This window comes from Strix aluco, chromosome 1, assembly GCF_031877795.1.
Source record: "Strix aluco isolate bStrAlu1 chromosome 1, bStrAlu1.hap1, whole genome shotgun sequence".
Lineage (NCBI taxonomy): Eukaryota > Metazoa > Chordata > Aves > Strigiformes > Strigidae > Strix > Strix aluco.
The window spans coordinates 70,738,419-70,760,971 of NC_133931.1; the positions used below are offsets into that span (position 1 = coordinate 70,738,419).

The window sequence follows — 22,553 nt, forward strand, 5'->3', positions numbered from 1 at the left end:
GAAAATATACACTCATTTGGCTGTAAAAGCCTGTTTGAAAGTGTTAATTTTACTAAGCAGCCCAGATGACATTGCAGTTGCTCTCACAGTAGTTTACCAAGTTACCGTTTAGCACATCCCCAGATTTTATTAACAGTGAGTTTATTTTGGACCTTTGTTAAAAATCTTGAAAGACACCGAGGCTGCGGAACCTTGCAAACCCCAGTATCATGAATAGTAACCTCTGACAAATCTTCTGATCTTTCAAAAGTCAAAAACTGTTTATCTGTTTAACACATTAACTATTTAATAGCATTAGCCATTAGAAGTATATATGGTATTAACCATGGGACTCAGCAAACACCGTTCTGCAGTTCTAAGACTAACGATTAGAAAGTGTAGTCATGATGTTTTTGCAGTTACTTTCATCAATTTACCTTTAAACCTCACTGAATAAGGCTATCAGAACTGTTTTATAAGACCTGTGAGATGATTGATACTAAGGATATCTTACGCATTTATCAAACGGTTTATGTATCTTTTCTACTGCTTTGCCTGTGGTTGATGTTAAACTGTAAAGAACTGGACAGGTCATTCTGCTTGGTGTTTTGAAAATGGGCAGAAGACGAGTGCCTTTCTATTTCTCAAGAACTTCTTTTACAATGATTTATTAAACACCAAACTTGGATACTTCCTTAGCCAACACTGTCAAGATCTCAGGGGGCGAATTAGCTAGACTTCATTAAGAAACGTCTAGGTTTGCTCGCAACAGAAGATTCCCCACAGACCTGACAAAGACCTCGCCACGAGATGCGAGTACAACATCTTGCTTCTTCAGGTACGGCAGAGATGTTCATTCAACACTATCGACCGCCCGCGCCGGTCACTGCTACACCATCTAAGAGCCATCGCCACCTCAGACAGATTCTCCTTACCCCTTTTCATTTCTCCATTTGTTTTCAAATCCCCTCAGCCGCCCCACGCCCAGCAGTACCCCCCACTCTGGGGCCCGAGGGAGGCGCCAGCCCCGGACCCGGGGCGCACCTGTGCGGTGCCGGTGCCGGGTCCCCTCAGCCGCTCCCCGCGACACCCTCCCGGGCCCTGCTCGTCCCACGGTGCTCGCGCGTCCCCCCCTGCGCGCGGCCGGGCAGGGGGCGTCGCGCGGGGCCGCTCTCCCAGCATGCCCCGAGGGGAACGGTCGGATGGCGGGGGGGGTGGGTGGACGCGCCCGTGCGGCGGCACGCGGGGAAGGGCGGGAGGGAGGGAGGGCGCGCGCGCGCGCGCCCCCCCCCCCCCCCCCCCCCCGCCCCGACGCGGAAACCGGCGCCCAGCAGAGCCGCTGTAGCCGGCGCGCAGGGCGCATGCGCGGGCCCACAGGAGGGCGGGGGCCGGCGTCTAGTGGCGAGCGAGCTGGCTGCCGGTATCCGCCCGCCGCCGCTACTCGGGGACTAGCGGTCGCTGCGCAGCGTCCGCGCCCCTCTCCCGTGCTGGGCCGCGCGTAGTCCTGCCCCGCCATGAAGTTGAGCAGCCGCGGTCGGGGATGCTGCGTGGCCGGCAGCCGGGAGCGCGGGCCGCCGCCGCGGAGCCCCTTCGTGCACCAGCTGCGCCTCAGCCCCCTGGAGAAAGCCAAGGTAGGGGCGTGCAGGGCCCGGCCCCCCCCGCCCTTCCCGCCGGCGCCTCCTTCCGCGCGTCCCCCGCGGCGTACCGGCTGGCGGGCCGCGTCCTGCGGCGGGCGGGGACACCCTGCCGCCGGCGCTTTGTGAGCCGCTGGGGGCGGCGGGACCGGGGAAAACCGGTGCGTGTGTGGGTGCGCGCAAGCCGGGCTTGGGAGGGCTGCGGCGGGCGGGGGTGGCGCCGTGCCCGGGGCTGGGGGCGGCCGTGAGGCGTGGGGGCTGGCGGGGCCAACGGCCGCGGTAGCGCCCGCCGCTCGGAGGGCGTGTTCCCGAACTTCTTCACCGCTGCTTTCTTTAAAAAAATACTGTTGGGGGGGGGTTGCTTATGGGTTTTTTTAATGGCTTTGTGGTTTTTCATTTTTTTAAATGGGGGGCAGGGGAACAGTCCTGTGGAGGCAGCTTTCTAGCGTCAAGTTAAGGGATGTAGCCAAGGCATCCCGTGCATCTGAAGTTTGGCCCCTGGATAAATAATCCTTGCGGCATAATTTACACATTGTACAGGTAGTGTGAAATGACAGGAATCAGTACGAAAATGCGAATTTGTAGTTGCATGGCTTTTTGTTTCGTGGTTTTGTTTTTCTTTCTTCTGTGTGTCTGCCTCGCTCACCTCACACGGTGAGGATATTCAGAGTGCATGGCCCTTGGCTTAGGCTTTCGGTAAGATCTGGGTCACTTGCTGGATGAAGAATTACCGTCAAAGGCTCACCTAATAAGGGGTTGGCTGTTTCTATTACTTTCTTTACTGTAATACTTCAGTTCCTTAAAGCTGTTGTTTTGGGGGCCTGACAGCCTACTGTACCTATCAACATGGAAATTAAGATCTGTTAATATTGAACCTCTCGGATCAAGGTGCTTTAGGTCCAACTTTAATTTACATTCTGAGTGAAGTTCATTGTTGCATTGCCCTGTTGCTGTCCAGATATTAACACAAGACATGTATGGCCTGACTTAACAAAACATCGGAATGTGCCTCATGTTAAGTATCTGGCAGCCAAGGAATTCATAGCAGACTCCAGTGGAAGAGGTTTTTACTTTTTTTTATCCAAGTTTCCCAGTATGTATTCAGTGGTTACTGATAAATTGTTTGAATGGGAGGAGGGAGAAAAGATTTGTCATTTGCCTCATTTAGTTTATACGCAGAGCTTCCTCAATAAATCACATAGTTGTAATGATTTATTTTCCATGTAACCTTACTTTGCTCCTTAAGTCATGTTTTCAGTGCAATTAATGAGGTAGAAGTCTTTCAGGGAGCAGAAAGAAGCAAAGATAGCATGTGCTCGTGTGGACTAGGACTGTATCTAATTATACCAATGTTTTATTTTGCAGGTTAATGTATCTTTTTAATGTCTCTTTCTACTTGATTATTTATAAGGAATTTTAAAGATACTGTTGGAAGGGCAGAGTACCAGTTTCACAGTTTTTGAAGTATTGAGTCGCATGGGAGCTACTAGCATTGCTGATCTGCTGTTAGTCCTCACAGACCTTCAGGCACTTCACCAGCGAGGTGACTGGTCATGGAACATACCTGCCTTCTCAGTGGGTTGCCCTGTACATCTGTATGAGACATGAGCTTTGCCACTGGATTTCAAGGATTTCTTATTTTCAGTGACAACAGTGTTTAAAGCTCTCTAGTTTTTTTGCAGTGTGCAGACCAAAGGAATAGCCTCGCTAAAGAGTGTGGCTCGGTCTTGCTTTTTAAGTGAGCAGTCTTTTATTGGTGTACAGCGGCACAGAGTTCTTCCACCCAGCCTTTCTTGCAGTCTGATTTTGCAGTTTTAGGTGAGGAAAAAGTACACAAGCTGACACACAGAACTGTGATAGATTTTCTTCTTTGCCTTAACCATGCTCTCCTAACCTCTTTGCTGATTAAAAGTTGTGCTCGACATAGAGGCTGTTAAAGAGCAGATGTGGAACTGTTCCATTTATGAGAAATACCGCTCTCCTAGAAAGAGAGACCTCTTGAATGGGGAGGCTGCCTTACCGTGAATTCCAGCAGTGTGCCTTCTCTTCCATACAGTCCTGGCCTGTTACTGAGGGTTGGGTCTGAAGTATTACAGCTGAACTCACTTCCTGTTCAGCTGTAGGCACATACTGTGTCACACAGGTTCTTCTCTCTGCCCTGGGAATCTTAACAGGGTGAGTTCTGGGCTTGCAAAGCCTATTGAGGAAGATATTAGGAACGTGTGGGGACTAGAGGTATGTGAAGAAGTTGGTGAGCACAGGGGACTGGGAGACAAAACTTCTCTGTCTGATGGTCTGCCAGACAGCCCCGTTATCTTCACCGCCACCTCATCCCTCCCTCATCCTGCACTCTGCAAGAGGTTAGATTAGCTTTTTTGCGCATTAATACAACTCAAAGTAAATGCATTTTAGAACCTTTCAGGCTGAGACTGAGAGTGAAAAAAGGTAGAAATTAAGACAACAAAACAACTGCAAAGAGGAAGAACAACAGCAAAAAGAAATCCATTTGAGTGCCAAAGAATTGTTCACATCATCTTTTATTTGCTTTATAAAAACCGGGAGATAACAGGAGTGTAAAAGCAGTAAGGCTATTTGAGAACAGTCCCATGCTTCCTGTAGTTATTTTACTCTGATCTGAGGGTGACAGTGCAGGTCATTCTTGAAGCTACCTGTTTTATTTCAGTACTATAATAAAAAGGTCCTTTCTGGAAGAAAGACAGACATGATTTCATTAACCATGAATTTTGTTCATTCTAACATCTTCTGGGCACCTATCACATAAGGCAAAGCTCTTGATTCTAGTTACCTCTGCAGAACAGGCAGAAGCATTACTGGAGCTCTCACAAAGTGTTTGCAGCTTTGTTTCCCTGCCACTTAAAAACACAAAATGATGCCATTTTCCTTTCTTCTAGTGTTTCTGGCCATTTATTGCACCAGTGCTGGTGTTCCTTTGCAGCCTTGGTGAGCTGATTTGGCTCATTAAACCAGCATATTATTGTGTTTTTCTGTATTCTGATTGTTTTCTTTTGCTGGGATTGCTTTTCTTCACTCTGATGAGCTGTATTGGCTCATTGCAAGCTCAGATAAGTGCTAGAGCTGACTCAACAGGGAGGACTGAGGGGAGAGTGAACAGGACCCACCCTCTTCATCAGCAATAATCTGTTAGATTGGCTTAGTTGCACATGAAAATTTCTACTCCTATATTTATCTCCATGATTGTGTCAATCGGGGAACTCACAGAGTGGGAAAGTAGGTAGTAAGAGAATTGCTGAGGGATGAATTCCTAGCTCCTTCGGTGCCACCTTTGGTGAATTGAGGCTATAGAGATGATAATAGTGAAGAAGTGAAAGTGTGGGACAAGGTGTATTCTCTCTGTTTAAAAGAAAAATCAAAACCTCCACCATGTTAAATGTGTGGTTCGTTATTCTTATTTTCTTTGTTCAATATGTGACTATTAGTTTGTAATAAGTCATGGAAATTATCTGGTTTTTAATGATGTTTCTCACTGTATTGCTAATTTCAAAGATGCGTTTTTTTCAGCTTCTCTGTGCATGGGAGGTATGATACTGACTTTCAAGACAGGAAATGGAAACATACAGAAGGAGAAACAAGGGTACTCTGTGATTCTCTTGTTCAGTGCTGATGTTTTGGAGAACTTAAAAAGGGCTTAAGTTCATATTTTATACCTTAATGGTAAGTTCATACTCAAATCTGAATGCAGAGTCTCTAAACGAGGAGAACATATGATACCTATTTAGTTCAAGTGACTTGCCTTACATCAGATTGAAGCCCTTGTGATGGAAGAGTGGTGTATGGTTTCCCAGGGCAGTCTTCTGTTACAAGCTGTAAGACCATCCTCTCCCTTCCTGCTGTCCATTGGTTTTCCACAGCATGCGCTGCAACTTCTGAAAAACTAAATAGGATCCTGTAGACCAGCAAATGTTAAAAGGGCTGTAGTCAAACTGCTCTTGAGAAAATCAGTCACGAGCTGAACCTCCCAAGGTATAACTCCAGATGGACCTTTAGGGTTTTTTAAATGTATCTCAAAACACAGGTGTTTTCATATGACTTATTACCAGATAGAATTTGTAATTTTAATAGAAAACAAGTCTGGGTGAATGTGCTAAATATGTAGAAATACAGTCACTGAAATAAGATGTCTGTACAAGGTCAGACTAGGAGTGTGTCTCTGGCATTCTGATCTCTGACAGCAGCCGGTGGGACAGGATCTTCTCCCATCTTCTGCCTGACACTGCACTACTACTGTATGTAGGCTTTACAGGATAGAAGCTTTCTTACCCAGGAAGGTGTCTGAATGTAGACATAGACTGAACTACTTTTCAAATGTTAGTAGTGTCTTTGTTGATTCCTAACCTGCTTCAGGGGCCAAACATACTATTTCCCTCTACTACCAAATTTCTTGTGTGGAGAGGTACTGTACTATCACCTGCTAAAAAAGAGGCTGGTGTCATGGCCAGATCCTGTACACCTGTGTACATGGAGCTGCTTCTTGCTGGCCATTTCCACCACTACAGCCTCTGGACACAGAAGACCAAGAGGCCTTTTCTGTGCATTTTTGGATCTTTTATGACCTTATGGATGCAACTACTTCTTCCATTCTGTGATGTTGCTCTGACGTGATCTTGATAAAAAGGATTGCTACAGAGATGCAAAGGACTGAGTAGCTCACCGCCACTCACCTGTCATTTAGCTTTGCTCTGGTACAGGAGGAGACTTTGAGGAGTGGGAGGGAGCAGGTGTGAATCCCAGAGGACTGTGTCCTCACCTGCATTTTGTTTCCCTTTTTTCTTGACAGCTGGTCCTTCCCTGTCATTTTATGAGCTTAGAAGGCAGCTGTTCTCTCTTCTCCAGTTTGCAGATGAATGCTCCCCTGTTTGCTGCCAGGCATGGTGGTCTTGTCTATGAGTGCAGAGTTGCATGAGTTGGTTTGACTTCAGTACTCATCTGACCACTGCAGTTTGGGAAGTTGTACTGGATCCTCTGAGAAACTAGCCTATCTAAGAAAAAAATTCCTTTTTCTTTCAATTCTGCAAGCTGAAGCAGTCTGCTCAGGGACTAGAATCCTGTTTTGGGGAATGAGACCATGGTTGTTATGAGATGAAGGTGCCAGTCTGAACCATCAGTGTAAAATCTGACATTGCAGTGGGCTGGTAGCTTAGGGCTTGAAACTGCTAGCTTAGGCTTTTCTCCTGCTGTGTGTTCCCTGCCCCTACCCTAGATCTACAGCTTTGTGCAGCTACAGGGTGAGTTGGTTATTGAGCTGTTTTGGGAAGTGAGAGGAAGCAGGAACTGATCAATGGAAAACTGAGCTGCATGATGACTAGATCTACATCAGGGAAGAGAAGAAGAATATGAATAACGCTTTCCACAGCAGCCTGGAGATGCATCAGATTAAGCACAGCATGAGACAGCACCTTATGCCTCATTACTCATCCTTGCCCAGCCATTGTGATGCTGAAAAGTACTTTTTTACCTCATCTGGTGCATCTGTGAATATGTAGCATATTTCCTTTTGAATTCTCTTTCTTTACATGGGCCTTCTATTTCATAGTGTCTTCTTGATCTTCTGTTAGCCTCCACTGCAGAGCTTTGAGGAGCTTTGGTGCTACCCCAGTCAGCTTCAAACAGTTTTCGGTTCCCCCTCTCTCCCTCAGCCAGTCATCTGAAGCTGTACCCTCCTCCACTTTAAGAGCTTTTTTTCTTTCTTCCTGTCCTTTGATTGAGGAAGATGGGACTCTTGACTCCTGGAACTGTTTCCTGGAGCAAGCAGATCATTGCACAGATAGTTCCAAAGTTGTGTTTTCTGGAGGACTATTGGGAGCAACTCCAAATAGCTCAGGAAAGGCCCTCCCTACTTTTGGGAGAATTCTTCAAAAGACTGTGGGAGTAGTTCCAACATGACATGTTTTTCAGCAAAGTTGAAGGCAGAGGGCTGACCCACTGGGAATGGGCTCACCAAGAACTGGAGTGCTGAGAGGAGGCGCAGAAGCAGCTAGGTTCACTGTGGCTTCCCTGGGGAGGATAACTTCTTGAAAACCTCTGCTTGCCAGGGGGTTGTGCCTGTTAGCACAGACCTGGAACTTAAGCTATATGCGTGTCTGGATGTTTGTCCAGAGGTCTCTGCACAATGTTCCTCACAGCTTCTGGTTCCAAGAACATGAAACAGAGGAACTGGTGCCTGCCCAGCCCAGCCCTGGAAGAGCTTTCCAGGTTGGGTCCTGTATTGCATGTGAATGCACCCTGCTGAAGTGCACATCACTGACTGGGAGCTGCTGAGACGGACTGACTTCTCTGTAGTGCAGTAAGATTTACAACGCACCCATGCTAAATATTTACTTAATGTGAGGCTGCAGAAAGGGAAAAGAACGTGCGGATGTGTTCACTGACAAGCCTATGTGTGAAGAATAGTGGAAAGCCAAGTCTGCATTAGCTTTAAAGAGTGTGCAGTGTTTCAGCTGTCATCAAGATTGGTGAATACAAAATTGTAACTCGTACACCACAATTATTTGTTTGGAATTGAAGTGTGTTCTGATGTTTTTAACATTAGATATTTTAAAGTTAAGACTTCAGATCAGTTTCTAGGAATCACTGACTTTTTCAGTCTGAGACTGTGTTAGAATAATACATTTGTTTTGGATTTTGCAGATTGCCTTCATGACCTTGACTCTGTTTCCTATCCGACTCTTTTTTGCTGCTTTTATGATGTTGCTGGCCTGGCCTTTTGCATTCATTGCTTCAATGGGATCTGACGAGCAAGAGCTTGAGAAGCCCCTCTCCTGGTGGCGAAAGTGAGTCACTGATGTGGTGAAATATTGAGAATCATTATTTAGTTCAGCAGTTGGAAATAGAGAAGATTGGAAATACCTGATACCTGTCCCACAGACCTGCTTTTCTCTTCAAAAGAAAAATATAAAAATTAATATTTAAACACTTTCCTCAGACGGGAAACTAAAAATACCTCAACTGTTTGATTTACCAGATGACCCAAGAATTACAGGGAGAAAAATTGACATTCTTTGGCCTCTTATCTCTATTGAGGATGTAGTGTGAAGCTTCATTGTGACATCCTTCAATTTCAATTATTCCTGTAATGTCAACTTCTTGTTATGAAGATTGACACTATGGAATGTGCCCAAATTTCATATTCTCAATTGTTGTTTTCAACTGCTTCACCCTGTGATGAATTGACAAAACTTCTGTTGATTCTCTGAGGACTTGCCCCATGCTTTGGTGCTTATTAATAAGGCTGTGCTTGCATTCATATTGGAATGCTAATTAAGGTAGAATGTAAGACACTGTTCACCCATCCATGAAAACTGCTGTTTGAGGAGCAAGGAAGGAGGAGTGTATCACCTCTTCTGTAGAGAACTTTAAAATTTTGAGCTGGCACTAGCATGAGGGAAGTTGATTGTATTCGCATCACAGGAGGGAAGGAGGTTGAGAACCACAGAGGCATACCACTTTATGTTTAATTTGGAATTATATCAGTATAATAACTGAAGGAATAATGCACTGCCTTCAATCTTGCATACAGTTATTTGGAAGCTTTTTAGATTTTCTGTCCCCCATTTCATCCAGTTTTCAGTGTCACCCTGCTCTCCAGCCTCCAATCCCTGTGAGTATAACAAATAGTGGTGTTTGTTTTTTGCACTCTGTTGGTTCAAATTAAATGTTTCTTTTTTCGTGACTGTTAGACAGTTTAAAAAAACAAGCAGGGAAAACCCCATCACACACACCCCCCACCCCCCAAAAAAAAAAAACCCCACAAACCAAAAAAAAACCAAAAACAAAAAACCCAACACTTTAGGAGAAGATGGGAAAAAGGGAAGAGAGTAAAATATTTACAGAGCTCCCAGATGTGTTCTGTAGGCATCCCCATGTTTGAGAATACCTGCCCTACATTTCTCCACTGCTTTGTTTGGGTAAACTCCAAACCAAGAGTCAGAGTTGTTGCATTTTAGCAGTATCCTAAGAGCATTTTTCAAGACTCGGTTTATTAGAGCTTTTTTGGTGTTAGTAGAAAGCATTATTAGACATTGTATAGAAAAAACTCAACGGTCATAGTCTGAATCAAAGTTAATTTAATGATAAACTAAATGCTAAACTTGCTGTTTAATATTCAGGCATGAAATGAAATTGAATAGCATCTTACCTTGAAAGTGGTCTTAAATCTGCTGAGAAAGAGAAAACAAAAATCCTGCTCTGTTTAAGCAGCATATCCTATCTGTACTTTTGTCATGCTTACAAAGTTTTTATGTAACATTTTTCTTCTTGTTATTTTAAGGTATTCTTGTGGCAGCGTAACAGTTTTCTCAACTCTTTACAGGATAGTGGATATTTTGCTGAAAGCAATCATGAGAATGATGTGGCTTGCTGGTGGATTCCACTGGATAAGTGTAAAAGGCAGACGGGCATTGCCGGCGGAAGCAGCAATATTAACTGTGGCTCCCCATTCTTCCTACTTTGACGCCATTCCAGTGACTATGACCTTTGCCTCCATTGTGATGAAAGCAGAAAGCAAAGATATTCCTGTTTGGGGAAGTAAGTTGACAGATACGTAATTTTTCAAGAACAATTAAAAATTATTACTTAGGAAGTTCACTGGTTGTGTATGAGAAGGCCTGAAACACAAAGAAAATTATGCTATAATATACGGTGAGATTTATTTTTTTACTGGACTTCGAATGTCAATAGAAAAAACTGGGTGGATATTGGGTGGTTTTCCCCTTTCTCTAAAGTTGAATCATTGTACGAAGTCAAAACAATCCTACAGAACTCATGGTTAAATTTGCAGTGAAATTGCAACATTTTAAGACCTGACAAATAGAAAAGTTAGGATGGGCCTACGAAAGCGAAGGGTGAGGCTATAGGGGAAGTCCTCCAAATCTTCTTTCTTGGTGCAAGTTGGGGTGCCATCCCAGAAATATGTTTCAGGAATGTTGTCTGCCCTCCTTGAGGGAGTGCTGCTAATCCTTCATGCGTCAGTAAGTTTGTTTCAGGCAGGGTGTGAGAGATGAGCAAGAGCAGATTGTTGTGCAGTCAGATTAAGAAGTGCAGATGCCCAAGTCAGTAGTGTTTGAATACTGTCTTTGGAGCTATCAATGTAGCTTCTCACAAAAGCTTGAGAGACACCTGTGATTTTTGGTGCAGTTGTGACAAAAAAATTTGTAAGCTTTTACGCTTGTAGACTTCAAAGTGCATATGTGGAAGCAATTTGAAGAAACCCACCATGTTGTGTCTAGGGACCAGTGAAGTTCAAAGACTCTTCCTGTGTCTCATTGTGTAGATTTTAAGGGTAGTATAAAAAGGAGAGAAGATTTTACTTTGTCCTTGAGTAGGGACTCTAATTTAAAAGTCTAAACAAAAGCTTTGAGTTCCTTTGCAACTCTGCAGAATCAGGCTGTTGGTGTTGACATACTCTAAAATTTCATTAGCAATGTGGTTTTAAGGAGATGTTCAAAACCAGAAACTGAGACATGGCTACAAATGGTGAGTGGTTACATCTGGAAGCTTTGTGTAGGGGAAACTCTTGATATAAAGGTCTCTTTGTCTCAGGTAAAGCTCAGGCTAGAGCTGTAGCTGTATCTCAATTTCATTGAATATCTGACTCGTAGAGTTTAGTAAATATTTGTGGCAGTAAAAAAAAAATCGGTGTAAAAATTAATAGATGCTTTGAACAAAAAGGGTGAAGGCATGCGTTTTTAAAAACAAATGTATACGAACAAGCATAATGTGAAAACAAAAAGAAATTGAACTCCATTGTCCAATACTGAAAGAAGATACTGCTGTGAGACAGTATACTGACACTCCTGTATAGTATAGGTGTATCCAGGCCAACTTGGGCTTTAGGAGCCATCCAGCCATAGAAGCAGGGGCAGATTTATCGTCTTTCTCAGCTGACTCAGTTGACTGTTTAATAATTGCTAGGTCAGCAAAATAAAATAGTCAATGTGGTGCTCTCCTTTCCTTGCAGCTGGATTGTTTGGAGGACCCAAACTAGATGAGGTAACTTCAGGCCATGATGTATTACTGGAATGTGATGAAACAACAGAATGGCATTTGACAGAATGCTATAATAGCTGCTTAACTATCCCATGTAATAGATTTAGTGGGGACTAGTGGGAAAACCTGAGGAGAACCTGTAGGGATGTGGAGGAGGGATGTGGAGGTTGTAGTTACCCTGAATGTAGCACAGATAAAGCATATCAAATAGTTCAAACTATTTCCTATATACCTAATTTAATTTTAAGCTTTTAAAGGATTCAATTGAAACTCTAGACTTACTACAATAAACTTAAAAAATTATTCACTTGATTTTGTTCATGTGTGTGAGCAAAACCAGTTACAGGAAAAACAGAAAACCCAGAAAACTACATACTGTGATTTGATGGAATATTACTGGAATGTACAGTGCAGTCAAGTAAATGAGTATTTTGTCCTGTATAGCTGCATTTGCTTTATGTCATGCAGCCACAAAAAATATGTAGTTCCTTATGAAGCATTCAGAAAAATGCCACGGAAATGAGGCATGGCAAAGGTCGTAAGTGGGATTCAGAGTTCAAAAACCTTTTTTGTTTTTAGAGGAACACTTTTATATGAGCAACATTAATTACAGTAGTTTGTGTTATTAAAGTAAATAAACCTTAACAGAGAGGTGAGTAATCACTGTAATAATTAGTTTGGCTTAAAATTTAGTAAAAACTTTCCAGTGGAGTGAAGTTGTGATTTTTTTTTTTTATTTTTTTTTTCCCTGCTTGAAAGAGGTTTCCTGTGAAGCAGATGGTACTGACTATCCTCTCCTTCTTTCATCTAGTGTTTTAATTCCAATGTTATTTACATTTCTCTATATACACACAAAAATGTATTTCATATTATTGGACCACTGGTATTTCTCTTATGCTGTCTGTGAAAAGCTGTTCATGTTTTTCTTGGATTGCTTGGTGAATTGTCAACACTAGACATTCATCTAGAATTTATCCCAGAGAGGTCAGAATTGTTTTTTATGTTTTTCAGTTTTTTAAATCTTACAAACTTGTACCATGTCCAGTGAAGTTTTGGAGCCAGCCATTGATAATCCTAACCTTACTATCTCTTAATTGAGTCTTGTTAATGGTCATTCAGAATCTTCTGGGAAGTTTTGAATAAAGTACATTCATTTAACTCTGAACAGACTTCAACATGTAAAAAATTAAGCAGCAGAGGAAATTTGACGTTAGTTTCCAAGGATGAGGACTTTGGGTGAAGAGTAGATCTTCATTGAGAATATCCAAATATGATATAAGTAAGTTTGGCTTTCTGATGTAATGACAGTGTTTGTCAGGACATTGTATGTTGTGTACCAGAGGGATCAGGTGCTTTATCAGGCATAAAAAGATCTGATTGCAACTGGTTACCAAGATTGGTTCCAAAAATATTTTTATAAGTTTCTGGAGAACCTGCCTGTATTGCTGTACCCTTAGTTTGCCAGTCATGGAATATTAAAATTTTGATCCACTTTTGAGTCCAGATGATTAAAAGCCTGTTGATATAGGATTGGAAGTATTCCACAAGTGTGTTTGTGTATGGGTGTTCCATTGCTGTCTTGAAGGCAGTTCTCCTGGACCACAGAGTCCAATTTCAGAAGCAGACTTAAGTCTTGTGACTTTTTCAGACAACTTCCTTCCTTCTTTTTGGGAAAACAAAGAGGGGGGGGAAGCTCTTTTGCTCTGACAGAAGAGTTGTGACCTCTTCAGTTAGGGGTCAGTAGTGAAGGAAATGACCTACGTGACACACACACTAGGTTAACAAATTCTGGGGAGGAACTGCTTGCCCAGGTATAAATGAGATTTCAGTGGTCATCAAAAGAAATCAGTATCAGGTAAGTAGAGAATGCCAGAACAGATGGAGCACACCACCACGATGCTGAAGAAGGACATGTATTTCTGCACAGTGGCTTTTCAGAGTTTTGGTAGGTTGGAGATGTGAAGTTTGACGGACCACTTTATTGTAAAGTGTGCAGCCCAGGGAAGGTGACATCTACAAATCTGTTGCACCTTATATTGACTGAAGAAGTTAGATCAGTTCGTTCATCAACACACGTCCTTAAACTTTCCTGTTTTTTCTGCTGGACCCCACCTCAAGTCAGGATAAGCTCTTTGCATAAATTCTGGATAGTTAGACTTCACTGACTTATTTTTTGGCTGGTAAAGCAGCCTGGGTAAAAAGTTATTTTTCATTGCTGAAGTGGTCAGTGCTACTGCAGAAATACTTCAGTAAGAAGGAAAAGGGATTTGTCAGTAAATATGATTTGGTGGGGATTTTGTTGGTTAACTTGTGTGATTCAAACATCTTCTGTGGTCTGAACTTTTAAAAACTAAATTTAAGGTGATGAGCTAATTTAAACTTTAAGCAACTTCTCAATATCTGTAACCTCAACCTCTGAAAAAGAGGAAGTTCATACCTGTGAAATGAATGGATGGTATGTTAGCTTAAGTTTATAAAGGGGAAGGAGGTCATTTGTACTTGGCAGAATACAGAAGAACTATAGAGGAAGGGAGAATATACCGTGCTGTAAAAACTCAATTCTGTTGTGGGCATTTTTTTCCACATCTAGTAAACTTTCTTGAGCATCATGACTAAACAGCAAGAAATAGGTAATTCAGTGGGAAACATTTATGCTGTGGTAGCTGGATATGTTTTCATCTAGGAACTCAAAAGGTGCCAAATTACTTACTCATCAGCTGTTATGCAACTCAGTCCTCCACCCCATTTGCTTCCCCTCCCTGCCCCATACCTTCCAGAGCACACAAGGAAGAGAACTGCGGTAGACCCATAGCTCTTCAGTGAGGACCTCGCATTTAGATACTTCTGAGATTCATCAAAACAGTCCTTAAACCCCTTTTGGAAAAACCTGCTGTAAGGTGAAGGCGTCACAGATTTCTTCTCTTTATATGCTGTAAATCCACAACTTAAACACTGTGAAGGTCACCAGCTTGAATGCCAGCATCCTATGCTATGTTATCGTTGTAGCCTGCTTTGTGTACACAAATGAGCTCCCAAATTCTGAGGGGCATCTTGAAGTTATTGCCAAGCTTATCCATTTTATCTTTTCCTTTAAAAACTTTTGTTTCAAAATTCAGAGTTTCCTTCAGGCTGTGGGCACCCAGATGATCCTGTAATATTTCAGTCCTCACAGGAGCTCTCTTGGAGAGACTTGAAATAGTTGCACTGTCACCTGTGTATTATAGGTATGCCGTTATTATTTGGGTTGGAATCCTGGACTCATTGGGTTATTTTTATTTCACCATAAATTCAGTAACAGTTACTTCTCATTTAAATTGTTGCTGGAATGCCTAAATATAATTTATGAAAACTGTAAACTACAGTATATAGGAAACCTGCAAACCAACACAACTGCCTTCATAAATTACTTTTTAGACTGGCAACAGAAAGCTAAAACATACAGCCATGCCATCATACAGGTATTGCAGGTGTGAGAGCAAACAGCAATCTTTGTGATACGAAAAGCGTCTTTGTCTGTCAAGAAGTCCTTAAAGGAAATAGATCACATTTTGAAAGAACAGCCCAAATACCATGGAATTTACTTCTGTTAAAGCTAAAGAGAATCTCTTTACTATTTACCTCTGGCCACTGACCTCTCCTTGTCCTACAGACTGCATGTTTCCTGCCTTTCTCTTTGGAAATAGGGAGAAGAACTTTCCCATTAAGGCTTCCTGTATACCAGGAATACTTTGTATCTGTTCTGTCAGGTGCTCCATCTGCTAAGCATTTAGTCAAATGCAGAGATGTTGTTCTCAACACCTATTTAGCTTTAGTGGTTGGTTCAGGCTTGGGTCAAAAAAGTGTATATTTCTGTGTATGATTGCTCTAAATAAGAAACTACTACTAACTTTACAAATATCAAGAAGAGTAAGTACCATGACTACAATAACACTATTTCTGTAAGTACAATAAAACTCCAAGTGGAAAAGATCCTAATTTTGGTTGACTTTAGTTTTGTTCATTGATACAACTTTGTGTATTTGTTCTATGTGGGCTTGAGTTTTTTTTCATTTTTAAGGTCTCTGTGTCCATATACACAGGAAGCTATTTTATTCTGGAACCTTAATGGGTTTTTTTCCCCATAACCTTCAGAAGACTTCAGAGCCCCTTGCAGACTTTGTCTTTTCAGAAAAGAGCAGTTTTCATGTTAGATATTACTTCATTAGAAAAGGTGTGAGTTCAGAACTTTGTGAGCATGTTCATTTGAGTAAGGCAGCTCCTGAAAACTAAGCCCAAGATAGCACTTTTCAACCTTTAACCTTCATGGTAAGCCCTAAATACAGAATGCACAAGAGAGCAACTGCTATTAGAAAAAGAATCTGTATTTTTTGCCATAGTAGGAAAAAATGATGTAAATGGTTATCCCACTGCAAGTCAACCTGTATTACACAGCCCACCTCCATGTAAATGCAAACAGCCAGTTGTACTGGCTCTATAGGCTGCCATCTCAGTGTGTCAGAGGAATGTATGTGATGGGATTTTGTGTTGGTTGAGGGAGAGGCCAAGTGAAAGCCTCAGGTTTGGCATTGGCTACTCTTGCCACAGATATGTCACTCTGCTGTTTTTTCAGTGATGAAAATGTAGCTGCCTACTCAAAAATGTGTGTATGGATACATTTTAGAACAGTATTTAGTGCCACATTGCCATTCTGTTGCTTTTTGTGTTCTCTGACACCTTGTAGACCAGTAGTGATGCTGCCAGCATAGCTTTATCTACTGTATGGTTGTAACTGTCAAGCATCATTTAAATGGTTTGTTAAAATACTTTCTTCTATTGTATGTTAAATAGCACTCCATGTCTTGATTTGAAACAAGGTTTCCTCACCCAAATTTGCTTAGAAATAAAGAGGTGAAATACCCTTTTTTTTTCCCGTTATCCTGAGAAGTTCACTGACACCAATTGTATGTGTTCAGCTCATCAGAAAGAAACCTTTTTCCGCTTATGCATCAGCGGGTGCTTGAAATGATTGCATAGGAGTGATGGTTCTGAAATCAGTTGGAGCTGCCACCCTGCCATTAATTAAAGCAGTACTGAATTTTTACAGGCTGTCTTAAAAAAGGCTGTTTTGTGCTAGAGCAACTTTCCGTTGGTTAGCGTAATTGTGGCATTCTGGCTGCCCTGCAAGGCAGAGGTTTTGATGAATTACTGGCAGTACTGTTTGAATTGCAAGCACCCGCTCAAGAAGGTGGAGTACAGCATGCGTCACCTGTCTCCAGAATGACTTGTAATGAGCTGGAGTTGGGGATGAGAGTGACTACATTGAGTACAACTGACACTGCTAAAGAAAAAGCGAGAATAATGACACTGGCAACGTCAGTTTTGTGAATTGAGGGATTATCTGCCGTTGCACATTAGAATTTATAATTTAAGGGTGGTTTTAATCTTTCAGCATCTTGTCTTTGCTACCTGGTAACAATCGGTCTTGGACAGTTCAATTGATGAGCAGAAAAGGCTAAGTTTATGTTCTATTTATTAAGCATATTGCACAGTTCTGCTTGTTTCCTTTAGTTGCTCAGTATGCCAGCTGTCTGAAGCATTTTCGTGCATGCTGCTTTTTGTTCCTGCCCTGACTTTGCTCTAGTCCTGCTATTCCTTGCCTCATATACTCATATACTATATCTCCAGGCTTCCCTATGTTTCGTCTTGTCTTCTCATCACAGTCTCATCTTGTCCACCTATTTAGTATGTTTCTTAGCTTCTCTTTACAGACCTTTGGCCCTGCTCCTGACTATTTATTGCACAGATTGATTTGGTACAGCCTTTGAATTTTCAGATTCCTGTCTATTTACTGAACATGAAAATACATGGTGAGAGTAAAGGTCTGTGTAGCCTTGTGCTCTGTTTTCAAAAGTGGTTATGAAAAGAGTTTACAAGGAAAGACAAGTACGGAGCTAGCCTTCCCTTGGTATGTACCTTCAGCTTCTTACTGATAACTGAGAATTTCACTCTCACTTAAATTGTTGGACTTGGCCAATAAGAGCCCGGTAGTTGGTGTCTTGTAGGATCTTAAGTTAATGTTAAAACAAGAATTCTGTCAGCTTTTTGGTCTCATCCCTAAGGAAGTAAGACTTAATACAGTCACCCTATTAAGCTAAGATTGATGTGATGAGTTGAAATAATGATGGCTTCACACATATTTGAAAGAAATCTGATGGTTTAAAACATATTAAGTTCTGCAAGCTGCATAAAAATAGCGTCCGAACCGTGAGAAAAGAAATAAACTTGTCTTGCAGCCTATTTTGTATCATATAATTCAACAGGCAGGACAAACCCATAGGAAACCAAGCTTTCAGTTGTCCCTGTTCTTTTTCAGCATACCATCATAGTTCTTCTTTGCACGTGAGTGTGTTGCTGTTTGTGGTGGTGTCCATTTGTAAGATAACTTGCACTGTGTTATTTTGGAGCTTGGTAACATTGCAGTAGCTTGGAGTTGGGAAGGTTGTAACAGTAAATCTCCCAGGTTAATACTGCTTGCCTGTCCAGTTCTTGGACAGAGATTACATGAGTGATTAGAGACTCAAAATTGGTAAGTTGTCTACAGTCTTATGTTTCTGTCATACTGCCCTGAGTAGAATCTATCTGCTTGCCTACTTTTGTGTGTTATAAAGAAGATCCTGCTTGTGGCACATCCTCAGATAAGAGCCTCCGAGCTCTGGAATTATCTTGTTCACTCCTTGGCCTGAAATAACCTCAATTCCATCATTTGGGCCTAATGTAAAAGAAACTTCAGGGTGAAGACTGAGGATGTTTGGGTCTCTTTTGTCTTCTTTTACTTCATAATGTTGGTTTTTTTCTACAGAATAGTAATTTGCAGCAGTAGGGGAAACTCAGGACTAGCATCACTAAGAAACAAAACGAAGTCTTGAAACCAAGGATGGCTTCCTTCACATTTTTTATTGCTTGTTCTGGGTTTTTGTTTGTTTTACATTTTTTGTGTATAGTTGTTTTGTGGTTTGTTTTGGGGTTTCTGTTTGTTTTTTTAACCTTTCCACAGCAGTAACCCCAGCTAGCCCATGATGATCTTTGCTCTCCTGGCAAGCATTGTTCTATGGATATTGTCTAAGAGTAGGGAAAAAGTGCAAGAGTATGGTAATTTTTCTCTGATATACTGTCTCCTAAACTTCAACAATTTGTGGGATAGAAGCAGTATTTCTGAGGCTGGCTGAATGTTTGACAAATTGCTGTAAGGTGTGATGGATTAGCTTCACAGAACCATAGAAGGATTTTGGTGAGTTGCTGGCTAAACTGCCAGTGGGGTAGCAGCAGAACCAGCAGCTTTTGCTGGCTACAGGACTGTAATTCCTTACAGTGTTTTTTTTTCTTCACACTTTAAGCGCTGGCTGATCCATTAATGCAGTAGGTCTGTCCTTGACAAAAGAAGATTGATTATACAACTAGTGTCAGTGAACTCATCTCACAGTGGTTGGAAAGATTAAAACTGTATTTTATATTTGTATTTGAGGCGAGTAGAATATCTAATGATTTAGTGACTCTTAAACTTTCAAATCAGATTAGAAGGTACAAAAGTGATAAAAAGGTATTTGAAGGCAGTCTGCTTAAGTAAAAGCATAAAGTAGTGTATTTGAAGATGCTTCTCTTGTAATGCTTTCTGACACTGCAAAAGAGTTGTATATGCTACTTATTTTGTAAGTGGGCCTCAGTGTCCTTGTGACAGACATGCATGGAGAGGATATTGTGGACTGATTTCTGATTCTTGCTCACTCTCATTTTGTGTCTGGCTATGTATAAGATGTTTCCCACTGAGTCAGGAAGAGTATGCCTGAGATCTGATTTGTGTAGTATGAGGAACAAGCAAACAGATGACAGCTCAGAAAATAAGCATGCTTTTACTTTTGATGATGCTGATTTCCCCAGAAAAGATAACATAATCTGTGTATGGAATATCTTTGATGGTGTACTTTCAGTGAAGCTGAGCTGTCATAGAAGACAAAAGTTCTAAAGACAGTGGCAGTTTGACCCACAGGATGTCCTTTGGAAGCACATGCTTAGGGAGATTCCTGATACTTTGCTGGGTTGGGGATGGCTATAGATTTTGTGATTTTTGTAGTAGGAGGAAATGGCTTATAGTCAGCCACAGCTGATTTGTTGCAGAAAAATACGCATAATACGTACAATCATGTGTTAAATTCTGTGATGTATGTGTAATGGTCTATTAAAAATTGAACAAGTACAAAGCGTGAAAATTGTGAAAATGGTTTTCTTCACAGGAATTCATGAAAATATTTCAATGAAACTGTAATAATTCAGCTGAGTATTTAAGTTTGCAATGTAATGTAGTAAAGTAATTATGTACTTGTACCAAAACTTTTGTCCAGAGGTCTACTGGGGGTGCGGGCCGGGGAGGAAATCTTTTTCAAACAAAGGGGAAATAAAGGATGGTTTGCTTGTTTTTGTTTTCCCTCCTCTTCAGCTCTAATTAAATACATCCGACCAGTATTTGTATCTCGGTCAGACCAGGATTCTCGCAGGAGAACTGTCGAAGAGATAAAGAGGCGTGCTCAGTCTGATGGTAAATGGCCACAGGTACTGTATGCCACTACTGTGTGACAGATGGTATTTGGCATTTCCAGGCTTTGGATATGCAGTTTTCTTTTTTCCTTGTGGGATGCTTTAGATGGCTTGTGGGGGTGGGATTTCCCCCCTCTCTTTCTAGAAAACATGGTGTAAGACTCTTACCTGAACAAAACACTGTTTTTTTCATTGAAGTGTCTTTCAAGAGGACACTGAATAAGTACATGGGAAGACAACTCTACACTAAATAGATAGACCACAGCAGCTTTAGAAAGTCCTCAAAGAAGAAAAATCATCAGGTGCTCAGCAGAGTATCTTGGAGTATTATGTGTTCTTGCCCTGCTCAAGATTTTGGCATACAGTCATTGTTGGAGATGTGATACTGGCCAAGACAGCCCAAGGAATTTAGACGTTCCAATAACCAGAGTACACCTCTATTGGTCCACATGATGAAAACATTGCTAAAATAAGTGGCTCAGGGTTTTTTCTGCACCTGAAATGTGACTATTTATAATGTGCCTCAGAAGAGAGTAATGGAAAGGAAGGGATGACTATCGAACACCTCCATTTTCTAGAAGCATGTGATTATTTTGAAAATTTGAAGCATTCTTGTGAATTTTTCAGATTAAGATATAGTATGCCTTTCATGGCATTGTTACTACTACAGTGGTTACGTCCACATACTGGACTACAGCAACATTATAAACAATGCGACAGAAAGGTGATACACAGCTTTCACATCATGACTTTCATCAATAGGTTTCAAAGCACTTGAAAAAGTAAATATTCTTGCAGATGAAGAAACTGAGTTGCAGAGCTGAAGTGATTTTCAGAATATCTAGCAAGCTAGTACCAGAGTGGGCAATAAAACTAGTAATGTTGATTCTAGTCTGTCCCCTATATGTATTTATTTCCTTTAGTTCCTTTAAATGTCTTGTTCTGTAACTCAAAAAAATTTCAGCAGTTCTTGGCTTTTTGCTGTCTGAAACTTTTTTTACAATCAAACCTCTTCCTCTGAATTTGGTTCAACTTGAGCATTTTTTGCTGTGTTAGAATTCTGTTTAGATATTTTCAGCCTTGATCATTCTGACATCTGTGCACGTGCCAAGTAATAAATGCAGAAAGAAAATAAAAATCTTCCTTTTCTTAGCCTGTAAGCAGGTAGCTTGGGAGCAGGAATTTTGTTTTGGTGCAGAACAGAACATGTTTTCACCAGCACCAAAACATTTTGGGAAAATTCTCTTGTATTCACAAGTGTTTCCGGCTGCTGTCAGTGTTCCAATTGAATAGAACTATTACTGCAGGTCAGGAGGCAAATTCACAGATAAAGAAAAGTATTACTGAGACAGAACTTTACTTGACTTCTGTATTGAACACTCTTTTTTTTTTTTACTCTGAACTGTTTTTCCCTGAAAACTTTTTTACTGTAATCAGTTAATGTTAGCTTTGAAAAGATGTGTTTATAAATAAATCCACATTGAAATAGTTCTTAAAAGTCAACTTTTTTTTTACTTCAAGATAATGATATTCCCAGAGGGCACTTGCACAAACCGATCCTGTCTAATTACATTCAAGCCTGGTAGGTATGATGCTCATTTCTCTGTTCTCTACAGAATGTTCTTGTATCTTCATTTCCTGAAATACCACTTGCATTGTAATTTGCTTGCTGTTGCAGAAGTTGAGTTAAAAATCTTGCAGTAAAGTGGAACTGAAATAGAAATTTTCTTATGCTACAAAAGGATTGTGATTCCACTGTTGAGCAAAACATTTTAGATAATTCAGATTTTTTTTTTTCTTGGCTACTGAGATGCATATGAGATGGAGGACTAATGTTTCTTACTGGGTTTGAGGTTGTGGTCTTTTTTTTCTTGCCCCCTCCATATCCTATTTTGGGTCTGTCCTGCAGCATTTAGATACTTAGCTTAAGATATCAGCGTGTATCTATTTCAGGCTGCTGCAACATTTGTTGCTGTGTTGTATGTGGTTGATTCCTCTCCAGCTCTTCTGTTGAGTTGCATTCTGGTGAAGATGGCAAAAGAATCTTGCTGGTATAGCACTGTAACAGACCCTGTCATTTTTTACAATATTAGTTTATTTAAAATCCACATTCTAAGCTCCTTTCCATTAGTATCGGCCTTTTGGCTTATCAAATTAGTAGAGGGTATAACACTGAACATTGTTGCAGCTGTAAACTGCAGTTACAGTAGGGAGAAATGCTAATACTGCAGTGAACCACCAATTTTTAATGTAAAACTTGCCTTTATGATGTAGGTAAGGAGATGGTGAATGAGGAGGTTGCAGTGAATGAGGCAGTTGTGAATGTGTGTTTTTGACTTTCTATTTTTT

At 41.3% G+C, this 22,553-nt stretch overlaps 1 protein-coding gene across 4 annotated transcripts in view; it reads left to right on the plus strand.

The window, feature by feature from the left end:
- Nucleotides 1–1,337: 1,337 nt before the first annotated feature.
- The window catches only part of LPCAT1 (lysophosphatidylcholine acyltransferase 1), a 73,696-nt gene continuing 52,480 nt past the window's right edge, over nt 1,338–22,553 (plus strand). For 2 of the 4 annotated variants that reach the window (XM_074824351.1, XM_074824370.1), the window contains exons 1-5: nt 1,338–1,610; nt 8,280–8,422; nt 9,961–10,175; nt 20,107–20,219; nt 21,726–21,786. In XM_074824351.1, the coding sequence (XP_074680452.1) occupies nt 1,494–1,610; nt 8,280–8,422; nt 9,961–10,175; nt 20,107–20,219; nt 21,726–21,786 (649 nt within the window). In that variant the 5' untranslated portion in view covers nt 1,338–1,493. Of the gene's footprint in view, nt 1,611–5,037; nt 5,307–8,279; nt 8,423–9,960; nt 10,176–20,106; nt 20,220–21,725; nt 21,787–22,553 lie in introns of those variants that run through there. The other 2 variants (XM_074824360.1, XM_074824381.1) reach the window with 2 other exon arrangements.